Genomic DNA, 21223 nt, shown 5'->3' with positions numbered 1-21223 from the left:
CCATTGGAAAAGGAGTTGTCCCTCCCATCCTCAAGCGGGTAGGCCAACACCATGACCACCCAACACCCAGGGTATTTCAGGTCCCTGCCCCCTGGGCCAAAGTCAAGGCCAGTTTCCCCTGTCGGTGGTAAGTGGCCATCAGGAACGAGAAGCGGACTGTGCTCTGGATCTGGGGCTCCTGGGTGCGGACGACTGAAGGGGCCTGGGGCTCAACCTCCAGGCCCCTACGTTCCCCATAAGACCGGAGGAGCCCCAGGTAACCCTGGATGTGGCAGGGGCTCCTATCAGTGTCTGACTGACACTGGGGCTACTTATTCAGCTCTGACCTCCTTCTCTGGTCCCACTCGCTGTTCCTCGATCCTCCCAACGGGGATAGATGGACAACCCTCTTATGGCCACTTTACACCTCCCTCACCCCGTCTCTTGAAAACGCTTTATTCACACACTCTTTCCTAGTCCTCCCGGCCTGTCCCACACCTCTGCTAGGCTGGGAGCTTTTAACAAAACTTAAAGCTACTTTATCATTTACACCAGTAAATATGGCCCTAACAGCCACCACGAAGACTACTCTAGCTAAAGTCCCACCCCATCCCCAAGTTGTCCCTAACAGAACCACAATTTTTGGTTCCAACCCTCAAATATTAAGCAAGAAGACTGCAAAAATCTCAAGACACCTGAGGATTATGACATAGGGTGGAACCTTACTATTCCTTCTTTCAACTGGGCTTAAAACTTTTCCTCTCATCCCTCAAAGGTTGCTTGCCTCTCTCCTTTAGCTGGAATGACTTTAGCTACTACCTGTGAGGGCATAGAACATTCCTGCACCCATTTAGGAAAACCCTACTTCAACATCACCTTAGACGTCTGCCTAGCCCCTACAAATCGCACCTGTTTCCTTTGCGGACCCAATGCCTATTTATGCCTTCCAGCCAACTGGACGGGGGACCTGTACCCTTGCATACATTATTCCTAATCTTATCCTTATAAATGACAGCACCCCACTTCCCTTATACTCTCAATCACGTAAACAAAAGCGGGCACCTCTCACTGTAATATCAGTCCTAGAGATTATTGTTGGGATAGAAACAGGCTCATCTGGACTTTTAAACTTTATTTTCACTGCCCGACAGCTCTTTCTTGAACTTACACAACAGACTGCCTACCCAGCAGCTCAAATTAACACTCTACAAGAACAAATAAATTCTCTAGCAGGAGTGGTTTTACAGAATAGGAGAGCTTTATACTTACCAATGGTTAAACAAGGTGGGACCTGTGCAATGTTAAAGGAGAATTGCTGTTTTTTTTGGTCAACCAATTGGGCAAAATTCAAACTAAACTTCGGAATATTATCGAAAGAGCTAAAGGGTTTTATATGAAGGGAGCCTCAGAGGGATTCGACTGGTGGGATCTCAAGACTAATATCTGGTCCTGGTTCTCTTGGCTAACTCCTCTTCTAGGTCCTATAGCAGCCTTCCTACTTCTACTGATCTTCGGGCCATGCATTTTTAACTTCCTTGTTAAGTTTGTCTCTTCTAGAATACAACCAATGAACCTCCAGATGGTAAGGTGACAAGAATACAGGCCAGTCAACACCCAGACAACACTTGAACAAGCCTCCGTCACATCCCATGGAGCCCCCACCCCCTCTCTAGGAATACTCTGACAGAGAGCAGGCATCAGGAACCCAGGGCCCCTACGACGTCCCTGCCTCTTCTCCTAACAAAAAGCGTTCTGGAACGCCTGAGAAGGAGCTAGGCAGACAGGTAGACATGAGCAGGGTGTCCAACAGGGCCAAAGGATTGGCCCTATAAATAAAGAGAGGGGGAAATGTGGCGCTCCAAGGACAAAAAACAAGATAAACTCAAAGGGCCAGCATTGCCGGAACAAAGAGTTACAGGACTCCTATCGCTCTGTCACGTTGCAGCCACTGCAACGTCCCAGAGCCTCCCAAGCAGCATGCCCTGTCCCTTTCCCATCCACACCGCCTGCCTTGAACTCCTCTTGTGGCACATACAGGCACGCATAGACCTACGTGTACTAAAATTTTCTATTTCACGTTTCCTCGTGGTCTTTGTTGACAGTGGTTCAACAATATCGCGCACACAGGATATACATTTAAACTGTTAATTTAACAAAGTCACAACAGTTGCAATATTGGTTTACGTACTTTAATAAGGACAGACATTGTGATATTTCACGGTTCATGCGGTAGTATGCAACTGTCAAAAAAAAAAAAAGAAAGGACGTGGGATCCATAACCGCAATGCCATTATAGTTAACAAAAACATTAAAGCTAACTTATAGTATCATCGGATTCTCGGCCCCCATAAGAATTTACCCATTCGTCTCACAACATCTCTTTCAGTTTCTTAAACTAGGACTTAATAACAAACCAGAATTCCACGTGGTTGCACGTGGGTCGAGACACAGTCTCATCCATCACATCCGGGGCTCAGGGCAGCAAGACCCATTACCCCTCGATACACAAAACGTCCCCCGACGGCGCCGACGGACGGAGACGCCTGTGGGACACGCACTCTCCCCACGCAAGGACGCGTCCCCGCGGGAGCCTCTGGGATGGAGTCTTACGGGTTTCTCCTGCGCGTGTGCGGCCCCGCCCACCTCACCCTCTTCCGTCCGGAACGTCGGGGCCCCACCGCGCTACGGCAGCTGCGCCCGCGCGCTGGCTGTCCTTCTGGGGCCCTGAAGGTGGGTGCAAGGGTGGAAGGCGGCCGCGGCGCGGGGACGCAGGGCGGGGTGGGGACGCTGCTCCACTCGGTGGGAGCGTAAAGGTCGGCGGGTGTGAGCGGCGCGGCCTGAGGCGCAGGCGCGAGCCGCACCCTGGGCAGGGCCCGGGAGGCGATTGTGGCCTTAGGACCCGCTGGTCCAGGGCTGGAAAGGGCCGGCTCGGGCCGTGCTTCGAGTGTTGCTTGGTCAGAAGACGGTGCACTGCGGACAGCCGGGCGCCCGCCTCCGGAGGCTTCGCGACCTGGGGGTGGAGTCCAAGGTGACTGTGAGGCCGGGGCGGGTCTGCAGACCACGCGAGCGAGCGTGGGTGGGCTGCGGGCTGCGTGCACTGTCCAGCTGTGCCGCCGAAGCAAAACTCCCGGGCGATGTCATTCACCTCTGTGACATTCGGTTTGCTCACCTGTGACGCGAGCGCCTTAAGGACTAGCGAGTTGCCCCCGATTCCCGGGGAAATCAGTGTGAAGTGCATGAGGAGTCTTACTGTGTGGTAGTTGTTACTGGGGTCTCTCGGAGTCTTTTCAGCAGGTGAGGTGTCAGGTCCCCTCCTGCGCTGTGTAGCCTGCTGAGCACCAGGTTTCGGTTACAGTTTTCACAAGACCTAGTTTCTAGGGACCGTGAGTGCCAGGGGGGATCGTTGGGCTCTGAATGACTGACCCCTTTTCTTTGGAACAAGGTAGTTATTATGAAGCATGAAGGGGAGGCGCCCTGTGAACGAAAGACAACCCCTGAAACCTGAACCCGCTTATTAGCGCTTCAGAGCAGAGGCAGAAGAATCACAGAAAGGAGGAGATTCTAGCTTTGCATGGCCAAGCAATTATTGATGCTTCTGCGCAGAGTGAACGAGATATGGGTGACACACACTGCTTCCTCCCGAAGTTGTCAAAGACTGGGTGATAATGGAAGGTCCGAATGGACTTTCAGAAGGAGACCTGAGCTAGGCTGAGGCGGGTAGGCAGAGGCCAAAAGAAATGTTACTTATTGGAGAGGTCCCGAGGGTGTGGTCTGGGGTGGAGGGATAACCTGTCACAGCTGAGAGAATCTGTCTATGGTGCTCCCTAAATATTCCCATTCCTTCATTCTGCTCCCACTGTTTCTGTTATCTGAGCTCTCTCAAGCCTATTATACCGTCAAGTTTGGTATCTGGAGGTATGCTGGTGCTTGCTCTTCCCAGCAGTTCTTTCTGTTAGTTCAGGAAGGGTTTGTCAGGGTATGTCTGCCTTATGAGAAAGACTGGGGAGTGAGCGGGGTGTGGGTGGAGGAGAGGAAAAAGGATTTGAGGACATGAGTGATGTGCCAGGCTCACGTGATTTTTTGTATACATCAGGCATCTTGACTTTTGGATAATATTATCCACTCTGCCACCATTAAGTCAAACACGTTTACTTTTGACACCATTTTTGAGAAATGCAGTCAACTTAAGAACAAATAAGTTTTAGAAGACCTTGTCTTAAACATGCCTGTCTTATTTTCCCTAATTCTTTCTGTGGACTAAGTGAGCTCCGGGGACTCATAATACAAGTGTTTCCCACTTAACATCAGAAATCTGTGCTTGATAATCATAAATTCCACAGCACAATAACAGAAGCCTATTTTCCACTGTTTAAAATGGGAAAATTAGAGTGAATCACACTTCACTCTAATTGGCTCCAAACTGATTTTTTAAAAATGTAAATAAAACACAGCATATGCCCCCATAAAATTAACAGGCTCATGTTACGGTGTAAAAAAGTTAAAATATAGTTTTCTGGTCTGCACACAATTGCTTTTTAAAATTCACGTGGTCTCTTAGTGCAACAACCTTACTGAGGTCCATCCAGGTGACATTTGTTTTCCTTTCAGAAGTTCTGCATGTGTTGTGAAGTTCTATTGGTTGTTTTTCAGCATGTAATGTAAGACTTTTTTCCCCACGTAATTTTGTTAAAAACATTGAGTTTGGGGACTTAGACATATCATTTAGCATTTGCTCAGTAATGAACCAACCCAAATTTACTGACTTAAAAAATAAAAAATAATAAAAAAACATTGGGGGCTTCCCTGGTGGCACAGTGGTTGAGAATCCGCCTAACAGTGCAGGCGACACAGATTTGAGCCCTGGTCTGGGAAGATCCCACATGCCATGGAGCAGCTAAGCCCGTGCGCCACAACTACTGAGCCTGCGCTCTAGAGCCTGTGAGCCACAACTACTGAGCCCACGTGTCACAACTACTGAAGCCCGTGCGCCTAGCGCCCGTGCCTCACAACAAAGAGAAGTCACCGCAATGAGAAGCCCACGCACTGCAACGAAGCGTAGCCCCTGCTCACCGCAACTAGAGAAAGCCCGCGCGCAGCAACAAAGACCCAACGCGGCCCAAAATAAATAAATAAATAAGTATATTAAAAAAAAATGTGCTCAAAGTTTAGCATTTTGGGTTTTTTAAAATTTTTGTTTTGTTTTTACTTTTTAAAATTTTATTGACGCATAGTTAATTTACAATGTTGTGTTAGTCTCTGCTGTACAGCAGAGTGAATCAGTTATACATATGTCCACTCTTTTTTAGATTCTATTCCCATATAGGTCATTACAGAGTATTGAGTAGAGTTCCCTGTGCTGTCAGTAGGTTCTTATTAGTTATCTCTTTTATATATAGTAGTATGTATATGTCAATCCCAATCTCCCAATTTATTCCTCCCCCTGTCCTTTTCCCCTCGGTAACCATAAGTTTGTTTTCTACATCTGGGACTCTATTTCTGTATTGTAAATAGGTTCATTTGTACCATTTTTTTTAGATTCCATATATAAGCAATATCATATGATGTTTGTCTTTGTCTGACTTACTTCACTCAGTGTGACAATCTCTAGGTCTGTGGTTCAGCATTTTGGGGCTAGGTTTAGTTGGTCAGTTCCTATGTTCGTGTTGTCTGGTTCACAAATGAAGCTGTAGTCATCTGATGCCCTGACTGAGGCTGTTTGATTTAAGATGACTTCATTTACTTTTTTGGTGGTTTGTGCTGGCTGTTGGCTAAACCACATGTCCCTAACAGGCTAGCCCCAGAAGGCAAGCTGTAGTGGAAAAGTGCTTTTCATCTGTGTTTGCATCGTATGTCCTTATTTTTTTTTAATATCTTTTTGGGAATATAATTGCTTTACAGTGTTGTGTTAGTTTCTGCTGTATCCTATGCCCTTTTAACCAAAGCAAGTCAAATGGCAGAGCCCACATCAGTTGTAGGGAACTTCACAGGGAAATAAGTGCGGAGAAGCAGCCATTGTTTAAATCGGAGAATCAACCATTGTTTAAATAAAGCAACAACCATTGTTTAAATAAGCATTTTTAAAAATTTAAATTGATGCCCCTCCATTCACCTTCTCTCGCAGCTCTATTTCCAGAGTCCTCTGTGTGTTTCTAAGAACAGCAGGAAATGAATACATCTCTGGTGAGTTGTTTTTTTTCCTCAGCTCGTTTTATATTTTACTATATGAGCTTTATGAGGGTCCTTAAAGTAAAATGGAAAAGTAAAACTAAGTAAGATTCAGCTTCAGGGCAATATACATAAAAAGATAAAGGTGGCATGTGGATATAGGCAGGTAATACGACCTTAGAGTGGTCCAAGGTGAGTGCAATGGCAAAAACACAGATACACCTGTTCTCTGATCAGAATGGACCCTTAGAAGAAAGCATGCTTGAGACATGAGAACTTGCATGCACAGATGTCCGAACAGTGGCTTAACTGGTCACATAGATGATGGAGTGGACAGCGTTTCACTGCCAGTCTGGAAATAAACACTTCATGCATCTGCAGTGGTGACACTTACCTAGTGCTGAAGCAGAACTTGCTTAATAAGGTTCTTCTGGAGTTGCTAAAAGAGTGTGGTCCCAGACAGCTTTTGGAAGGCCCTACTTGATGCATGGATAAAACGTGGAATGTCTAGAGGATTGAATTGACTGCAGGTCCTTTAAGTAACTCATTTCTCTCCGCTAGTCAATGCATGCAGGTTGTATAGCAGACTGTTCAAGGCTATATTTTCTGGCAAATGTTTCCACTGCTCTTTTGCAGCTTAACCTACTCAACATGGTCTTAATTCATTTCTTCTCAAGCTCACCAGTAACCTAAATTATAGTTAGGTTCAATGAATATGTTGTAGTCTTTGCCTTACTTGAACCTTCTGCCATATTGAAGCTACTGTCCATGATCTCCTGGAAATTCTCGGCCATTAGCTTCTGTCGTGGCCTCTCTGATGGTTTATTCCCGAATTCTTCTGTCTTTTTCTTCTGCTCCTGAGCGTTGCTCATCCAGGTGTTCAAACCTGGGCCCCATTCTTCACACGCTGCAGTTCTCCTTGACCTGTTTGGCCCTCTGTGATTTGACAGTCCTGTTTCTCTCCAGCTTGGACCTCTTCCCTACCTTTAGACCATAGGTTCAGCTCCTTGTTGAATGCTTTCTTGTAGCTATCCAGAAGGTATCACAAGCTCAACAAATCCAAAATGAAAACCACATTCTTCTTTCTTCCCGTACATATGATGCTACTTTCATGGAGCCAGTGAGTCAAACCACCAAAATGGGATTTCTCCTGGACCCCTCCCTCTCTCTCAGCTTTAATCTCATCTAAGGTAAAGTCCTGCTACTTCTGTTTGTGCCTTTAATTTCGTCTGATGTCTGCATTGTTGCTCACCAACAAACGCAGTAACTTTCTTTTTTACGTTGGAATTGTCATCCTTGGCAAAACCTGAAGGATGTGTTTGCTGTGATCTGGTTAGATTCCCCTCGAGCTGTGCTACTGGCCAGCATGTGTGGTGACAGCCTTAGGAGTCCAGTGAGAGAAAGAATTCAGGAGTTATTCAGAGTTATTTTGAACAAGGGTCAGGACAAAGTTACACAAAGTCTAAAAACAAGGGTTACAGATTTTTGTAATTTTTAACTTCCATTTATATAAATTTGTCAGTGATTCTGTCGCTTTTATTATGATATAATTGCGTATTGCTAGTTCAAAAATGACCTTTTCCCAAATCCTGTTAAAGACTATTTAATTCTTCTGCTATTTCAGTTAATCACTTAAAAATGAATAGGGAGAAGTGCATGTGTGCATTATTCATAGCTATGACTGGAGCAGAACTCTCCTAATTGTTGGTTCATTTTTTTTATTGTGATAAAATGTACATAAGCTAATGTGGGCAATTTCACCATTTTTAAGAGTACAATTCAGTACTCGTAGTATATTTAGTTTATTCACACTGTTGTGTAATCATCACCACTAAGAATATCCAGATTCATCCTCCCCAGATAAAACTTTACTCGGGACTTCCCTGGTGGCGCAGTGGTTAAGAATCTGCCTGCCAATGCAGGGAACACAGGTTCAATCCCTTGTCCAGGAAGACCCCACATGCCACGGAGCAACTAAGCCCATGCGCTGTAACTACTGAAGCCCGCATGCTGCAACTACTGAGGCCTGAGCACCTTCTCCCGTGCTCTGCAACAAGAGAAGCCACTGCAGTGAGACGCCCGTGCACCGCAGCAGAGAGTAGCTACCACTCACCGCAACTAGAGAAAGCCCGCACGCAGCACTGAAGACCCAACGCAGCCAAAAACAAACAAAAAAAAACTTTACTCATTAAACCCTAACTCCCTATTCTCCCCTCCCCCAGCCCCTGGCAGCAACCACTCTAATCTCTGTGTCTATGAAGTTGATGACTCTGAGAACCTCATGTAAGTGGAATCATGCAGTGCCTGTCCTTAAGTGACTGACGTATTTCACCTAGTGTAGTGTCTTCAAGGTTTATCCGTATCGTGGCATGGTAAAATTCACTTCCTTATGAAGTCTCAATAATATTACCATTGTATGTATGCCCACGTTTTACTTATCCATTAATCCATCAATGGTTTTATGGGTTACTTCGACCTTCAGGCTATAAAGGATAATGCTGTTATGACCATGTGTGTAGACGTATCTTTTCTAGTTCCCACTTTTACTTTGTTTCTTATACACCCAGAAGTAAAGTTGTAGGATCGCGTTGTAATTCTGTATTTAATTTTTTCAGGAATCACCGTGTTGTCTTCCGTGGTGGCTGCACTATTTTACATTCCCACCAGCAGTGCACAAGGTTTCCAGTTTCTTCATATTCTTGCCAACGCTTGTTCTTTCCTGTTTTGTTTTGTTTTTTACATAGTAGCCATCCTAATGGGCATAAGATGGTGTCTCACGGTGCTTTTGATTTGCTTTTCTCTAATGACTGGCAATGTTGAGCATGTTTTTATGTGTGTATGGGCCATTTGTTTATCCTTTTTGCACATTTTTTAAATAGACTTTTATTTTTTTATAGCAGTTTTAGATTCCCAGCAAAATTGAGCAGAAGATACAGTGATTTCCAGTGTACTCTCTGCCCCCAGGCGCTGCCTCCCCATTATCAGTATCAGGTATTCATTTGTTACAATTCATGAACCTACACAGACATATCATTATTACCCAAAGTCCTCGGTTTATATTATAATTCGCTCTTGGTACTGCACTTTTTATGGGTTTGGACAAATGTGTAATGATACGTATTCACCACTATAGTCATGCAGAGTGGTTTTATTGCCCTGAGAATCCTCTGCGCTCCTTCTGTTCATATCCTTCTGTAGTCCGTAGCCCTTGGCAACCACGGGTATTTTTCCTGTCTGCATAGTTTTGCCTATTAGAGAATGTCATATAGTTAGAACCACGTTAGGTGGGTTTTTTAGATTGGCTTCTTTCACTTGTTAACATGCTTTTAAGTTTCCTCTGTGTCTTTTCATGGCTTGATAGCTCATTTATTTTTAGCACTGAGTAATATTACATTTCCTGGTTGTACCACAGTTTATCCACTCATTTACGGAAGGACATTTTGGTTGCTTCCAAGTTTGGCAGTTGATGAATGAAGCTATTGCAAACATCCGTGTACTGGTTTTATGTGGACATACGTTTTCAGTTCCTTTGGATAAATACCAGAAGCGCACTTGCTGGATCATGTGTTAAAAGTGTGTGTTTAATTTTGAAGACAGTACCAAACTGTCTTCTAGAGTGGCTCTACCATTTTGCTACTTTGTTATGGCAGCCCTGTCAAATTAATACACTGCACTTCATTCCACGGCTTTTTTATTGGTTACTGTAAGGCTTACGATATGAGTCCTTATCAGAATATACTAGAGGAGCAGTGCATTACTTCACATAAAATGTAGAGACCTTTGAGTAGTAGTATTCCATTTACAACCCCTATCATTTGTACTTTTGTTTTTATACATGTGTATTTACATATTGAGTCTACATACATTATGAGTCTCCTGTATGTTATTATAATTTTTCTTTAAATAATCATATCTATTTTAAAGGAATTAAGAGAAGAAATATATATATATATATATATATAAAATCTTTTATATTTACCATTTCCAGTGATCCTGATTCTTTCCTGTGGATTCAGGTTAACATCTGGTATCTTTTTCTTTCCTCCTGGAGAATGTCCGTTATCATTTTTAGTGCTATCTTCTGATGATGAATTAGCTTAGTTTATCTTTATCTGAAAATGTCTTTATTTCATCTTTATTTTTAGCATAGTTTCACTGGGTAGAATTACAACTTGAAGGATGTTTCCATTCAGGGTAGTAAAGGCGTTCCCCACGGTTTCTGATAAGAAGTCATCTATCATTCATGTGCAGATGTACCTGAGTGGGATCTTTTCCTTTGGCTGCTTTCGAGATCTTCTCTTTACCTTTGGATACTGGCAGTGTGACTGGTGTGCCTAGAGTAGTTTTCTTTTCTTTTTTTATAAATTAATTAATTTATTTTTGGCTGCGTTGGGTCTTTGTTGCTGCGCGTGGGCTTTCTCTAGTTGCGGCGAGTGGGGGCTGCTCTTCGTTGTGCGCGGGCTTCTCATTGCAGCAGCTTCTCTTGTTGTGGAGCACGGGCTCTAGGCGCGTAGACTTCAGTAGTTGTGGCACACGGACTCAGTAGTTGTGGCGCACGGGCTTAGTTGCTCTGCGGCATGTGGTATCTTCCTGGACCAGGGCTCAAACCCATGTACCCTGCGTTGGCAGGTGGATTCTTAACCACTGTGCCACCAGGGAAGTCCCTAGAGTAGTTTTCTTTGAATCTAAGCTGATCATGGGTCATTGAGCTGCTTCAATCTGTAAATTCGTGTCTTTCACAAAATTTGGGAAGGTTTTAGCCACTGTTTCTAAAAATACATATTATGTTCCATTCTTTCTCCCTCCTTTCTGGCTGGTGCTACGGTCACATATATGTTAGACTGTTTTCTAAACTGTTTCTTAGCCTCTTTTCATTTTTCTTCATTTTTTTCTCTCAAAAAGATAAGAAAATATCTACTGATCTATCTTTAAGTTCATTGGCTTTCTTTTGCTGTTTCCAATGCGATGTTCAGCTCATCAGAAAGTTTTTCATTTTTGTTACTGTAGTATGTAGCTCTGCAATTTCCATTTAATTGTTTTTCTAGTTTGTTTTTCTGTACTGATATTGCCCCTCCCCCCCGCCAATACATTATTTTTTATCTTCCTTTAAGTACTTGAATGTATTTATGGATGGGTTAACTATGTTTCTGCTACGTGCAGCATCCGGGATACCTTGGGATTAGTTTCTAGTGATTGTTTGTGGTCGTTTTTTGTTTTTCTTCTTGAATATGAGTAACATTTTCCTCTTACTTTACATGTGTTGAGATTCTGAATTATGTACTAAACATTGTAAATCATATGTTGCAAGAGTTTTTGGATCCTGTTACATTTCTCTGAAGAGTGATTTTGTTCTACAAGGCAGTTAACTTGGCTGGATTCAAATTCTAAACTTCATTTCTTATAGTGACCAGCAGCTGACTCTTCATTCATTTCCTTCAGCTTTGAGAGGCTGCTTTCTTGTTGGGCCCTCTGAGGTCTTCCACATATGTGTAGTTTAGCAGTCAGCCAACAACTGTGGTTGGTTTTGTGTGGAAATTTGGTACATTATGTTCTTTTGCTGCTTCTCTCCGAGGGCTACCCCCCAACCCCCACTGAGTTTTCCAGTTTTGTTGGCAGCCCTGAACTATGCCCTCTGACACCTAAGCCAGTAAAGCTTCAGCTTTCAGTTTCTTGATCTATTTGCAGAGTGAAGATTGCCCTCTGGTAAAATGCCATAAACTTGCAAAGTAGTTTGTCCTTTAATGGATTATTCAAACCTAGTTTCTGCCTACTTTTAGTTGTTCTCCAGTGCCTTTAGGTGATTGTGTTATAAATTTTGTCCAGCTTTTATAATAGTTTTCTGCACATTGTTAGTCTGGTCAAGCTACTTTGCCATTAACATACAAGCCATGCTACATTTATGATGTAATAGATAGATAGATGTAAATAGATAGATGTAAATCTATCTTCACTAGTTTATCTGGCCTGTCTTTATCATAGGGTCATTTTCTCTCCACTGGACTATTGGTCAGCTCTCTTAAGTCTCCCAATCTTATTACTATCCCAAGTCAGTTCTTTCTTCCATGGGAATAATTCATCCAAGGTAAGGGGCAGTAAATTACGGCATACAGGTCAGATGTGGCTACTACCTATTGTTGTGTGACCTGTGAGCTCGTTTGTTGGCTTATTACACCTTTTTTAAGCAGTTACTGTAAGGTTTGTGCTATTCATCTTTAATTTATCCTAGTCTACTTTAAAATAAGATACCATTTATATAAGAACCTTAAAACAGTATACTTCAAAAGTTTTCTCCTCCCAGCTTCTGTGATATCGTTGGCATACCTTTTACTCCCACATGCATTCTTTTGTTTTGGCTGCGTTGGGTCTTCGTTGCTGCGCACCGGCTTTCTCTAGTTGCAGTGAGCGGGGTCTACCCTTCATTGTGGTGCACAGGCTTCTCAGTACAGTGGCTTCTCTTGTTGCAGAGCCTGGGCTCTAGGTGCACGGGCTTCAGTAGTTGCAGCACATGGGCTCAGTAGTTGCAGCACACAGGCCCTAGGGCATGCAGGCTTCAGTAGTTGTGGTCTGTGAGCTCAGTAGTTGTGGCTTACGGGCTCTAGAGCACAGGCTCAGTAGTTGTGGTGCATGGGCTTAGTTGTTCCATGGCATGTGGGATCTTCCCGGACCAGGGATCGAACCTGTGTCCCCTGACTGGCAGGCAGATTTTTAAGTACTGCGCCACTAGGGAAGTCCCCCACATGCATTCTTATTTTGCTTCATATGGTCAATTACCTTTAAAGGAGTTTGAACATAAAAATAATATAATATTATATCATAATATATTATAAAACATATATTACATAATACAATATATATTATATATTTATTAATATATTTACCATTTTGAGTGCTCTTTATTCCTTTATATATACCCAGATTTCTATCTGATACATTTTCCTTCAGATTTTAGGCAATTTGATTATCGTGGTCCTTGTTCTAGTTAGTTACCTGATGTTTCTTGCTTGTACAAAGTCTGGTCCCCAGAGCGCCCTCATGCCCTTTACCATCCCCATGATCACCCTCAGGTTCAGTAATTCACTAGCAGGACTCAACAGAACTCAGAAAAGCCGTTGTGGGCTTCCCTGGTGGCGCAGTGGTTAAGAGTCCACCTGCCGATGCGGGGGACATGGGTTCGAGCCCTGGCCCGGGAAGATCCCACATGCCGCCGAGCAACTAAGCCCATGCGCCACAACTACTGAGCCTGCGCTCTAGAGCCCACGAGCCACAACTACTGAAGCCTGTGCTCCGCAACAAGAGAAGCCACTGCAATGAGAAGCCCGTGCACCGCAACAAAGAGTAGCCCCCGCTCTCAGCAACTAGAGAAAACCCCCGTGCAGCAGCGAAGACCCAGTGCAGCCAAAAGTTGAATAAATGAGTAAATAAATTTAAAAAAAGAGCTGTTGTACTCATGTTTATGGTTTTGTACAGTGAAAGGATGCAGATTAAAATCAGTTAAGGGATCAGGCACATAAAGCAGGTCCACGAGTCTTCATGTGCAGGGTTCCAAAAACCTGCCAGTGGAGCCACGTGGACGGTGCCTTTTTCTCGCAGCAACAGGGTTTGACAGTGTGCGTGGAATGTGGAGAAATAGGGAAGCTTACTTGAGCCTTGATATCCAGCTTGCACTGGGGCTCTGTCATGTAGACCTGGTTGACCATCTGTGTGGCTGACCTTAATCTCTAGTCCCTCCATAGACTGAGCTCATAAAATGTGCTGATAACAAGGCCTCCCACTATTAATCACATTTTTAGCATAGGGTATCTGTGTGACCCAAAGCTATCAGGTTAAACAAAGATACTTGTATCAGTCAAGACACTTCAGGGCTTATATGTAAAGCCTGAAACCGTAAAACTCCTAACAGAAAAAGCTTATACATGAGACTTGGCAATATATGGCACCAGATGCACGAGAAACAAAAGCAAACATAAACAAGTAGGACTACATCACACTAAAAAGCTTTTGTACTGCAAAGAAAGCACTCAACCAAATGAGAAGGGAACCCGTGAGATGAGAAAAATTTGCAAGTCATATATGATAAGAGGTTAATATCCAAAATATAAGGAATGTATTACAACTCATAGGAAAAAATAACCAAGTCAAGAATGGGCAAAGGACCTGAATAAACATTTTTCCAAAGAAAACATACAGATGGCCAACATGTACATGAAAAGGTGCTCAATGTCAGTAATCATTGGGAAAATGCAAATCAAAACCACAATGAGATATCACCTCACCCCTGTTTAATGCTAGTATCCAAAAGACAAGAGATCACAAGTGTTGGTGAGGATGTAGTTAAAAGGAAACCTTTTACGCTATGGTGGGAATTTATACAGCCATTTTAGAAGACAATATGAGGTTTTCTCAAAACTTAAAAATAGGGACTTCCTTAGTGGCCCAGTGGCTCATACTCCGTGCTCTCAATGCAGGGGGCCCAGGTTCAATCCCTGGTCAGGGAACTAGATCCCACATGCCACAACTAAAGATCCCGCATGCCACAGTGAAGATCCCGCACACGGCAACAAAGATCCCGCGTGCTGCAACTAAGACCCAGCACAGCCAAATAGGTGATAGATAGATAGATAGGAAGAAAGAAACAATAAGAAACCTTAAAAATGGAACTACTGTGTGATCCAGGAAATCTGCTTCTGGGAATATTTCTGATGGAAAAGAAATCAGTATCTCAAAGAAGTATCTTAACACCCGTGTTCCTTGCAGTGTTACAACAGCCAAGATACAGAAATAACCTAAGTGTCAGTCATCAGATGAATGGATAAAGCAAATGTGGTATGTATATCTATGGGAATGTTATTTATCCATTAAAAAGAAAGATTCTGCCATTTGCAGCAACATAGATGAACCTGAGGGCATTATGCTAAGTGAAATAAGCCAAACAGTGAAAGGCTACTTTATGGTATCACTTAACTGTGGAAGGAAAAATTTAAAAAGTTGAGTTCATGAAAACATTAGAATGGTGGTTGTCGGGATGGGGGAAATGGTAAAGGTTGGTGAAAGGGTACAAACTTCTAATTATAAGATGAATAAATTATGAGGAACTAATGTACAATATGGTGACTATAAGACCATAGTTTATAATTTATTGTTTAGTTGCAATTTGCCAGGAGAATTGATCTTAAGTGTTCTCACACATACACACAAAGAGGGTAACGGTGAGGTGATGGGTGTGTTAAGTAACTTGATTGTAGTGATCAGGTCATAATGCATACATTTATCAAATCAGCAGGTTATACACTTTAAATATATATAATTTTAATTGTCAATTATACTTCAATAAAAGTGGAATAATGTACAATTAGGTATAAAATTAAAAACTAATAAAATAAAAAATAAATATGCCTTCCTCAGTGGCTGGGCTGCTTTTTTTGATATGCCTCTTGTCGATAGTCTCAAGCAGCCTCTTTAAATCTTAAACTGTCAGTACTTTTTAGTTCAGTTTGGTTGGTTTTTGACAGTACAACCATAAAAAATATAGTTGGGTTTATATATCTTTGATTTCAGCCAGTTTGAGCTTTTTGAGACATACCTTTCTTTTTTTTTGGTATTCATGTATCTATATATTCTTTAGACTGTAAGTTTTTGTTTTTTTCTTAAGTATTTCATCCTTAGTCTTTGCCATTTTGTGCAGCAGAAGGGATTTATTGTGGGCCAGCTCAAGCCATTCTTAAGTTTTAACAGTGACTGTCATAGTTATATTCTTCATTTGTTACTTGCCATACAGTTCAGTATAATTACTTTTGATTCCTAAAGTATTTCTCATTGTATTTTTTTCTGTAAGAACTGAAAGAGGCAACTTTTTCTGCCTTGACACAGTAAAAGCTAAAGAAATGTTTTGAGAGTTTTCCTACTCCACAAGACCCCAAATTTCTAGCTTCTGCTTATTTTCTTTCATCCCTCCTTGCAATCTGTTTTTTTTCCCTCCCCTTAGCTCATCATTTTCCTATATTGCTTTATCAGAAGCGGTGACTAGTAGTTGAGATTTACTACTCACATTTTGATTTCCTGCCTCTTTTTCTAAGATTTTAAGTCCATGAGGTAAACATTACTTGATTTAAGAAGTATGACTCATGTGGCTTAAGTAACAGTAAGTATATAACTACCAGTTATCTTAAGTAACACCATGGTCCATTATAACACCATCCTCACAGTTTCTTTGCACTACTTGTTGCCATTGTTGGTGTTTGTTTCTGTTTGGCTTGGTGCCAGTTCAGTTACCAGTTCGGTCAGGAAGAAAGGTTTCTTTCTCAGTGCTATTACCTGTCCTTCATGGGTCAGCTTTAGTTTTGTTCCTTTCAGCATCATGCAGCATCCCAGACAGAGGAGTATTTCTTTCTGTCATATTGCTGAGGATGAACATGGTAAAGGGGAAATACGGTGATCATTGTGTGACTCTTAAATAGGTTCTGTTTAGGAGTAATGCTTCCATTCACATGTCATCGGCCAAAGCAAGACAGGTGGGGAATTACAAATCTGTTTATATGTGAGTTCCAGCGCAAGGCGATATATACATCCTTTTACAGAGAAAGGCACTGCAAGGAGTGCTATGAACTGAATTATATTCCCCCCAAATATATATGCTGTAGCCTTAACTCCCAATGCATTTAATCAAGTTTAAATGAGGTCGTAGGGTGGGGCCGTTACTCCAATAGAATTAGTGGCCCTATAAGAAAAGGAAGAGAGAGATCTTTTCCTTCCTTCTCCCTCCCTCCCTGCCATATATGGACTCAGCAGAAACACAGCCATCTGCAAGCTAGGAATGGAGCTCTTACCAGGAAATGAATTGGCTGGCACCTTGATCTTAGACTTCCCTGCCTCTAGAATTGTAAGAAAAGAGTTTTCTGTTGTTTAAGCCACCCAGTCTATGGCACTGAATTTAGCTGGACAGAAATATAACCTACCACATGTTTATTCTTAATTTTCCACATGAACTTTTAAATCAGCTTGCCATGATGTGTACTACTCATTCACATCCGTGAACATGGTGTGTCTTTTCATTTGTTTAGTTCCTTTTTGTATCCTTCAGGGTTTTTTCCCCGCCTCATAAATTTTGTACATTATTTTGTTAAATGTATTGCTAGGTGTTTTGTCTTCTTGTTATTGTGGTTGTGTGAGTATCATGTATATGAAGGTTTATATAAAAGCCTTATATTAGTCATATAAGCTACTAACTTATTAAGTCTTCCTATGTGGAGTACTTGGATGTACTTGGATGTCATGTGATTCTCTTCAGCTTCCCAAGTATGAATTATATGGAAACCATCATCACTTTCAGTGCTGTTTTTCTCTCTTTAATTGTGTTGACTGACACTACTAGTACAGTGTTAGTAACTATGGTGATGAAGCATCCTTGCTCTGCATGTTTCCCCATAAGTGTGATGCTGGCTTTCACTTGTGGCTAAGACATACATGTTTATCATGTTAAGGAAAAATCCCGTGAATCCTCTTTTAAGTTTTTTTATTACAAATGAGAGGGTATTTTTATAGATGTCTACTTATTAGCATCTAGAATTTTCTCCACTGAACTACAAATATGATGAATTGTATTAATAGATTTCTTAATATTGAGGCTTTCTCTATTCCTAGAATAATTAAAAATTTCTTCTCCATTGTCATGGTCTGTTTTTCTTTCTCTGTCAGTAAATATCAGTGTTTCCTAAAACACCATACCTGTTCATTTTCTCCTTTCAATCTCTTAGGTTCTCTTTGAGCAATTTTATTCACTCTGATGGCTTCAGCTACCACTAAAATATTGCTGTTTCCTAAATCCTTTTCTTCATCTTGTATCTCTCTCCTGAGCTCAAGAGCATATATCCATTTGCCAGTTGCACATCTTCACATATTTGATCACAGACATTTCAAACTTCAAACATGCTGTGTCCAAGATCTGTGTCTGTTCTGCAAATCCTATTCTTTGTCCTTATCCCAATATCAGTTTATAGCGCTAGTATCTACCAGCTTGTTGTGCAGGCAGCCTGGTAGTAAAGCTTTCCCTTCACCTTCTCAGAGCAAATGAGTACCAAATTCTTTTTCTTTTTTTCTGTTTTGGAATTAGTCCCCTGTTCCGTATTCATCTTCCTCTGTTACCTCTGTTACCAAGTATAGTTGGTCATTTCTCCCTCTGGTTTTTTCTCCTCTGATTCTCCCTTAAGCCCTTCTCCATTCTCCTGCTGGATGATGACTGTTAAAGGGCACATCTGGTTATGTAGCTTACCTCTCGTTAGCAGCCCCTCATTATTCACTCCCTGTTGTTTAGGAAGTGGGTCATGTTCACTCTTGGGTAGACATAAGCAATTCCTTAGGTAATAAGAAAATTCTAGGATGCATGTGTACATACTTTTTTAAAAAAATGGTGAGCACGTAAGGTTTTTTACTGATGGAGTTAGGTCATATATTTAAATGCAGGGTAACTTTATAATCAGTTCCTTGGATACCTTTACTGTCTTTATCTCTTATCTCAGCCCAGGAGCACCCACCTGGATGTGGTGCTGCTTGTACTTCTATTAAAGTGGCATCTGTTCTTTATGCCTCTCAGCTTGACTTCTGCTCTTGCCTCATATTCATGAGAACATGTGGTTCACACTGAACAGCTGACATGTTTAGCTCTTCAGTGAAGTGCAACCTGACAGTACAAAGTACAACTATTCTTTTTCTCCCTTGATACCCCAGGCTACCTTAAATATGTGTGTAACCTGGTTCATCTAACACATTATTCCAGGTAAGTGTTTGTACTTATGTCTCCATACCAGCTCATATGTTCCTTGTATCTTTGGCAATGAGGACCATTCCAGATTTATAAGGGAAACTATGATGGTACTTTGAAGAACTACTAAATTAACACAGACGTAGGGTATTTCTGTGATGATTTCTCCTTATCCCACAATATAGAGTACAAAGCATGGTATGGTATATCCTGTGTAAGATAAAACACACACATAAGAATGAATTCCTAGACTTCCTGTTCTTTTGACCCAGGCTGATGCCTTGAATTGAGGAAAAATGTACCATTACAGGGGTTGGTGTCACTTGAGGATGTGGCTGTGAACTTCACCTGGGAGGAGTGGCAGGACCTGGATGATGCTCAGAGGACCCTATACAGGGATGTCATGCTGGAGAACTACAGTAGCCTGGTGTCACTGGGTGAGCAAAACTCCCCTAGTAACTGCCAAGTGCAAGCACGTTTTTCTTCATTGGTAAATGTACAGTTGTTTGTGAAATGAAATGCTACTTAGGTTTAAGATTCCGGGCCAGGAAGAACGTGTGTTCACCCCTCCAGTCAGAGGTTCAGATTGGCCCTTCATTGCACTACTCTTGAGGCTGTGCTGTTGGCATTTTTCAAGAGCCCATGAAACATAAACAGTTTGGCAAAAGTCCTACAGTATTTCTCATCAACAGGGCACTGCATTACCAGGCCTGAGGTGATCATCAAGTTGGAGCAAGGAGCAGCACCATGGACTGTAAAAGAAAAACCCCAGACCAGGGTTTCCCGGTGTCAGTGCACACTGTCACTGTGCACACTGAGCAGGCAGTCAGTGCACACTGAGCAGGGAGGCTGCGAAGACAAGTGCACAGCAGATGTTGGCCGTGCTGAGCTCTTTTTCACCAGTTGTTTTCTCCAAGTTCATACCTTGGGACAGACTTCAGTCTGCATGTATCAGACTCATGCATTATTCAGTCTCCAGATACGGCTCTCACATGTAAACCTCCCCCTTTTTGTTAATTGCTGAATGTTTTCTTAGACTTACCAAAAACCGGTGCCCACCTGCCTCCTCTTGGAATTTTTTCTTGGTTAGTCACTGTCCCTAGATTCTCAGTAGGCCGCCTTTTTTGGTTTTTTAAAAATATTTATTTATTTTTTGGCTGCGTCGCATCTTAGTTGCAGCACGTGGGATCTTCGATTTGTTGTGGTGCACGGGCTTCTCTCTAGGTGAGGCGCACAGGCTTAGTTGCCCCACAGCATGTGGGATCTTAGTTCCCCGACCAGGAATTGAACTGGCGTCCCCTGCATTGCAAGAAGGATTCTTAACCACTGGACCACCAGGGAAGTCCCAATAGGCCTCCTTTTTGTTCATTCTCAGAGACTGTTTTCTTTTGGGCATTTAGTCGTACATTCATTTATTCTTTTAACATGTTAATTGGGAAGTTTTACACACTGGTAAATTTTGTAAATGTGTGGATAACAGCAGTAATCAAAGAAATGTCCTTTTTAAAATTAATTTATTTTTATTTCTGGCTGCATTGGGTCTTTGTTGCTGCACATGGGCTTTCTCTAGTTGTGGTGAGCGGGGGCTACTTTTCGTTGCGGTGCACAGGCTTCTCATTGCTATGGCTTCTCTTGTTGCGGAGCACAGACTCTAGGTGCACGGGCTTCAGTAGTTGTGGCTCACGGGCTCTAGAGTGCAGGCTCAGTAGCTGTGGCACATGGGCTTACTTGCTCTGCGGCATGTGGGATCTCCCTGGACCAGGGATCGAACCCGTGTCTGTTGCATTGGCAGGTGGATTCTTAACCACTGTGCCACCAGGGAAGTCCCGAAATGTCCTTTTTATATAGAACTTATATTTTGTTGAAAGAGAAAAATGAAACAAATGTACATGTTTAGTAGTGAAATCAGAGCCACGAAAGTGTTAAACAAGGATGAGAGAGAGGATAATAAGAGTATAGTGTTTCCAGAAGGGTGTTAAGAAGGCACATTTAGGGGAGATTAAGTGTTTATGTTGGTAGAGCTTACGTTTGAGATGACTGTATTCCATTTTGACATGGAACATATGCATGCATGTAAAATCTGGAGTAGAAGATGGACATCACTGCTGGAGATGCAAATTAGCAAATCATTAACTCAAGACTGGTAGGAGTAGAGGAGGTGGCCTACGGACCTATTAAGACCATGAGAGAAGTGGTCCAGGTACAGGTCTCATGAATCACTACATCAGAAACCATGAGGCTGAGAAGGACCCAGAAAACTGTTCACCGTGGAAAGCGGTGGCCTGTGACACGGGAGGATAAACTAGAGACTATGGGTCCAAGGCC

General features: G+C 42.4%; 1 protein-coding gene across 1 annotated transcript; it reads left to right on the top strand.

Annotated features, from left to right (window-relative positions):
• The first annotated feature begins 2588 nt into the window (after positions 1-2588).
• LOC132439635 (zinc finger protein 717-like) lies at positions 2589-20012 on the top strand. The gene is made up of 8 exons (XM_069541523.1): positions 2589-2709; positions 6101-6159; positions 7173-7264; positions 8760-8822; positions 9042-9135; positions 19209-19335; positions 19591-19772; positions 19989-20012. The coding sequence occupies exons 2-8, from the start codon at positions 6145-6147 to the stop codon at positions 20010-20012; spliced, it is 597 nt and encodes a 198-aa protein (XP_069397624.1). The 5' UTR covers positions 2589-2709; positions 6101-6144.
• Positions 20013-21223: the final 1211 nt, after the last annotated feature.

Source organism: Delphinus delphis, chromosome 16, assembly GCF_949987515.2.
Source record: "Delphinus delphis chromosome 16, mDelDel1.2, whole genome shotgun sequence".
Taxonomy (NCBI): Eukaryota; Metazoa; Chordata; class Mammalia; order Artiodactyla; family Delphinidae; genus Delphinus; species Delphinus delphis.
This window is presented reverse-complemented; position numbering and strand designations above follow the sequence as displayed.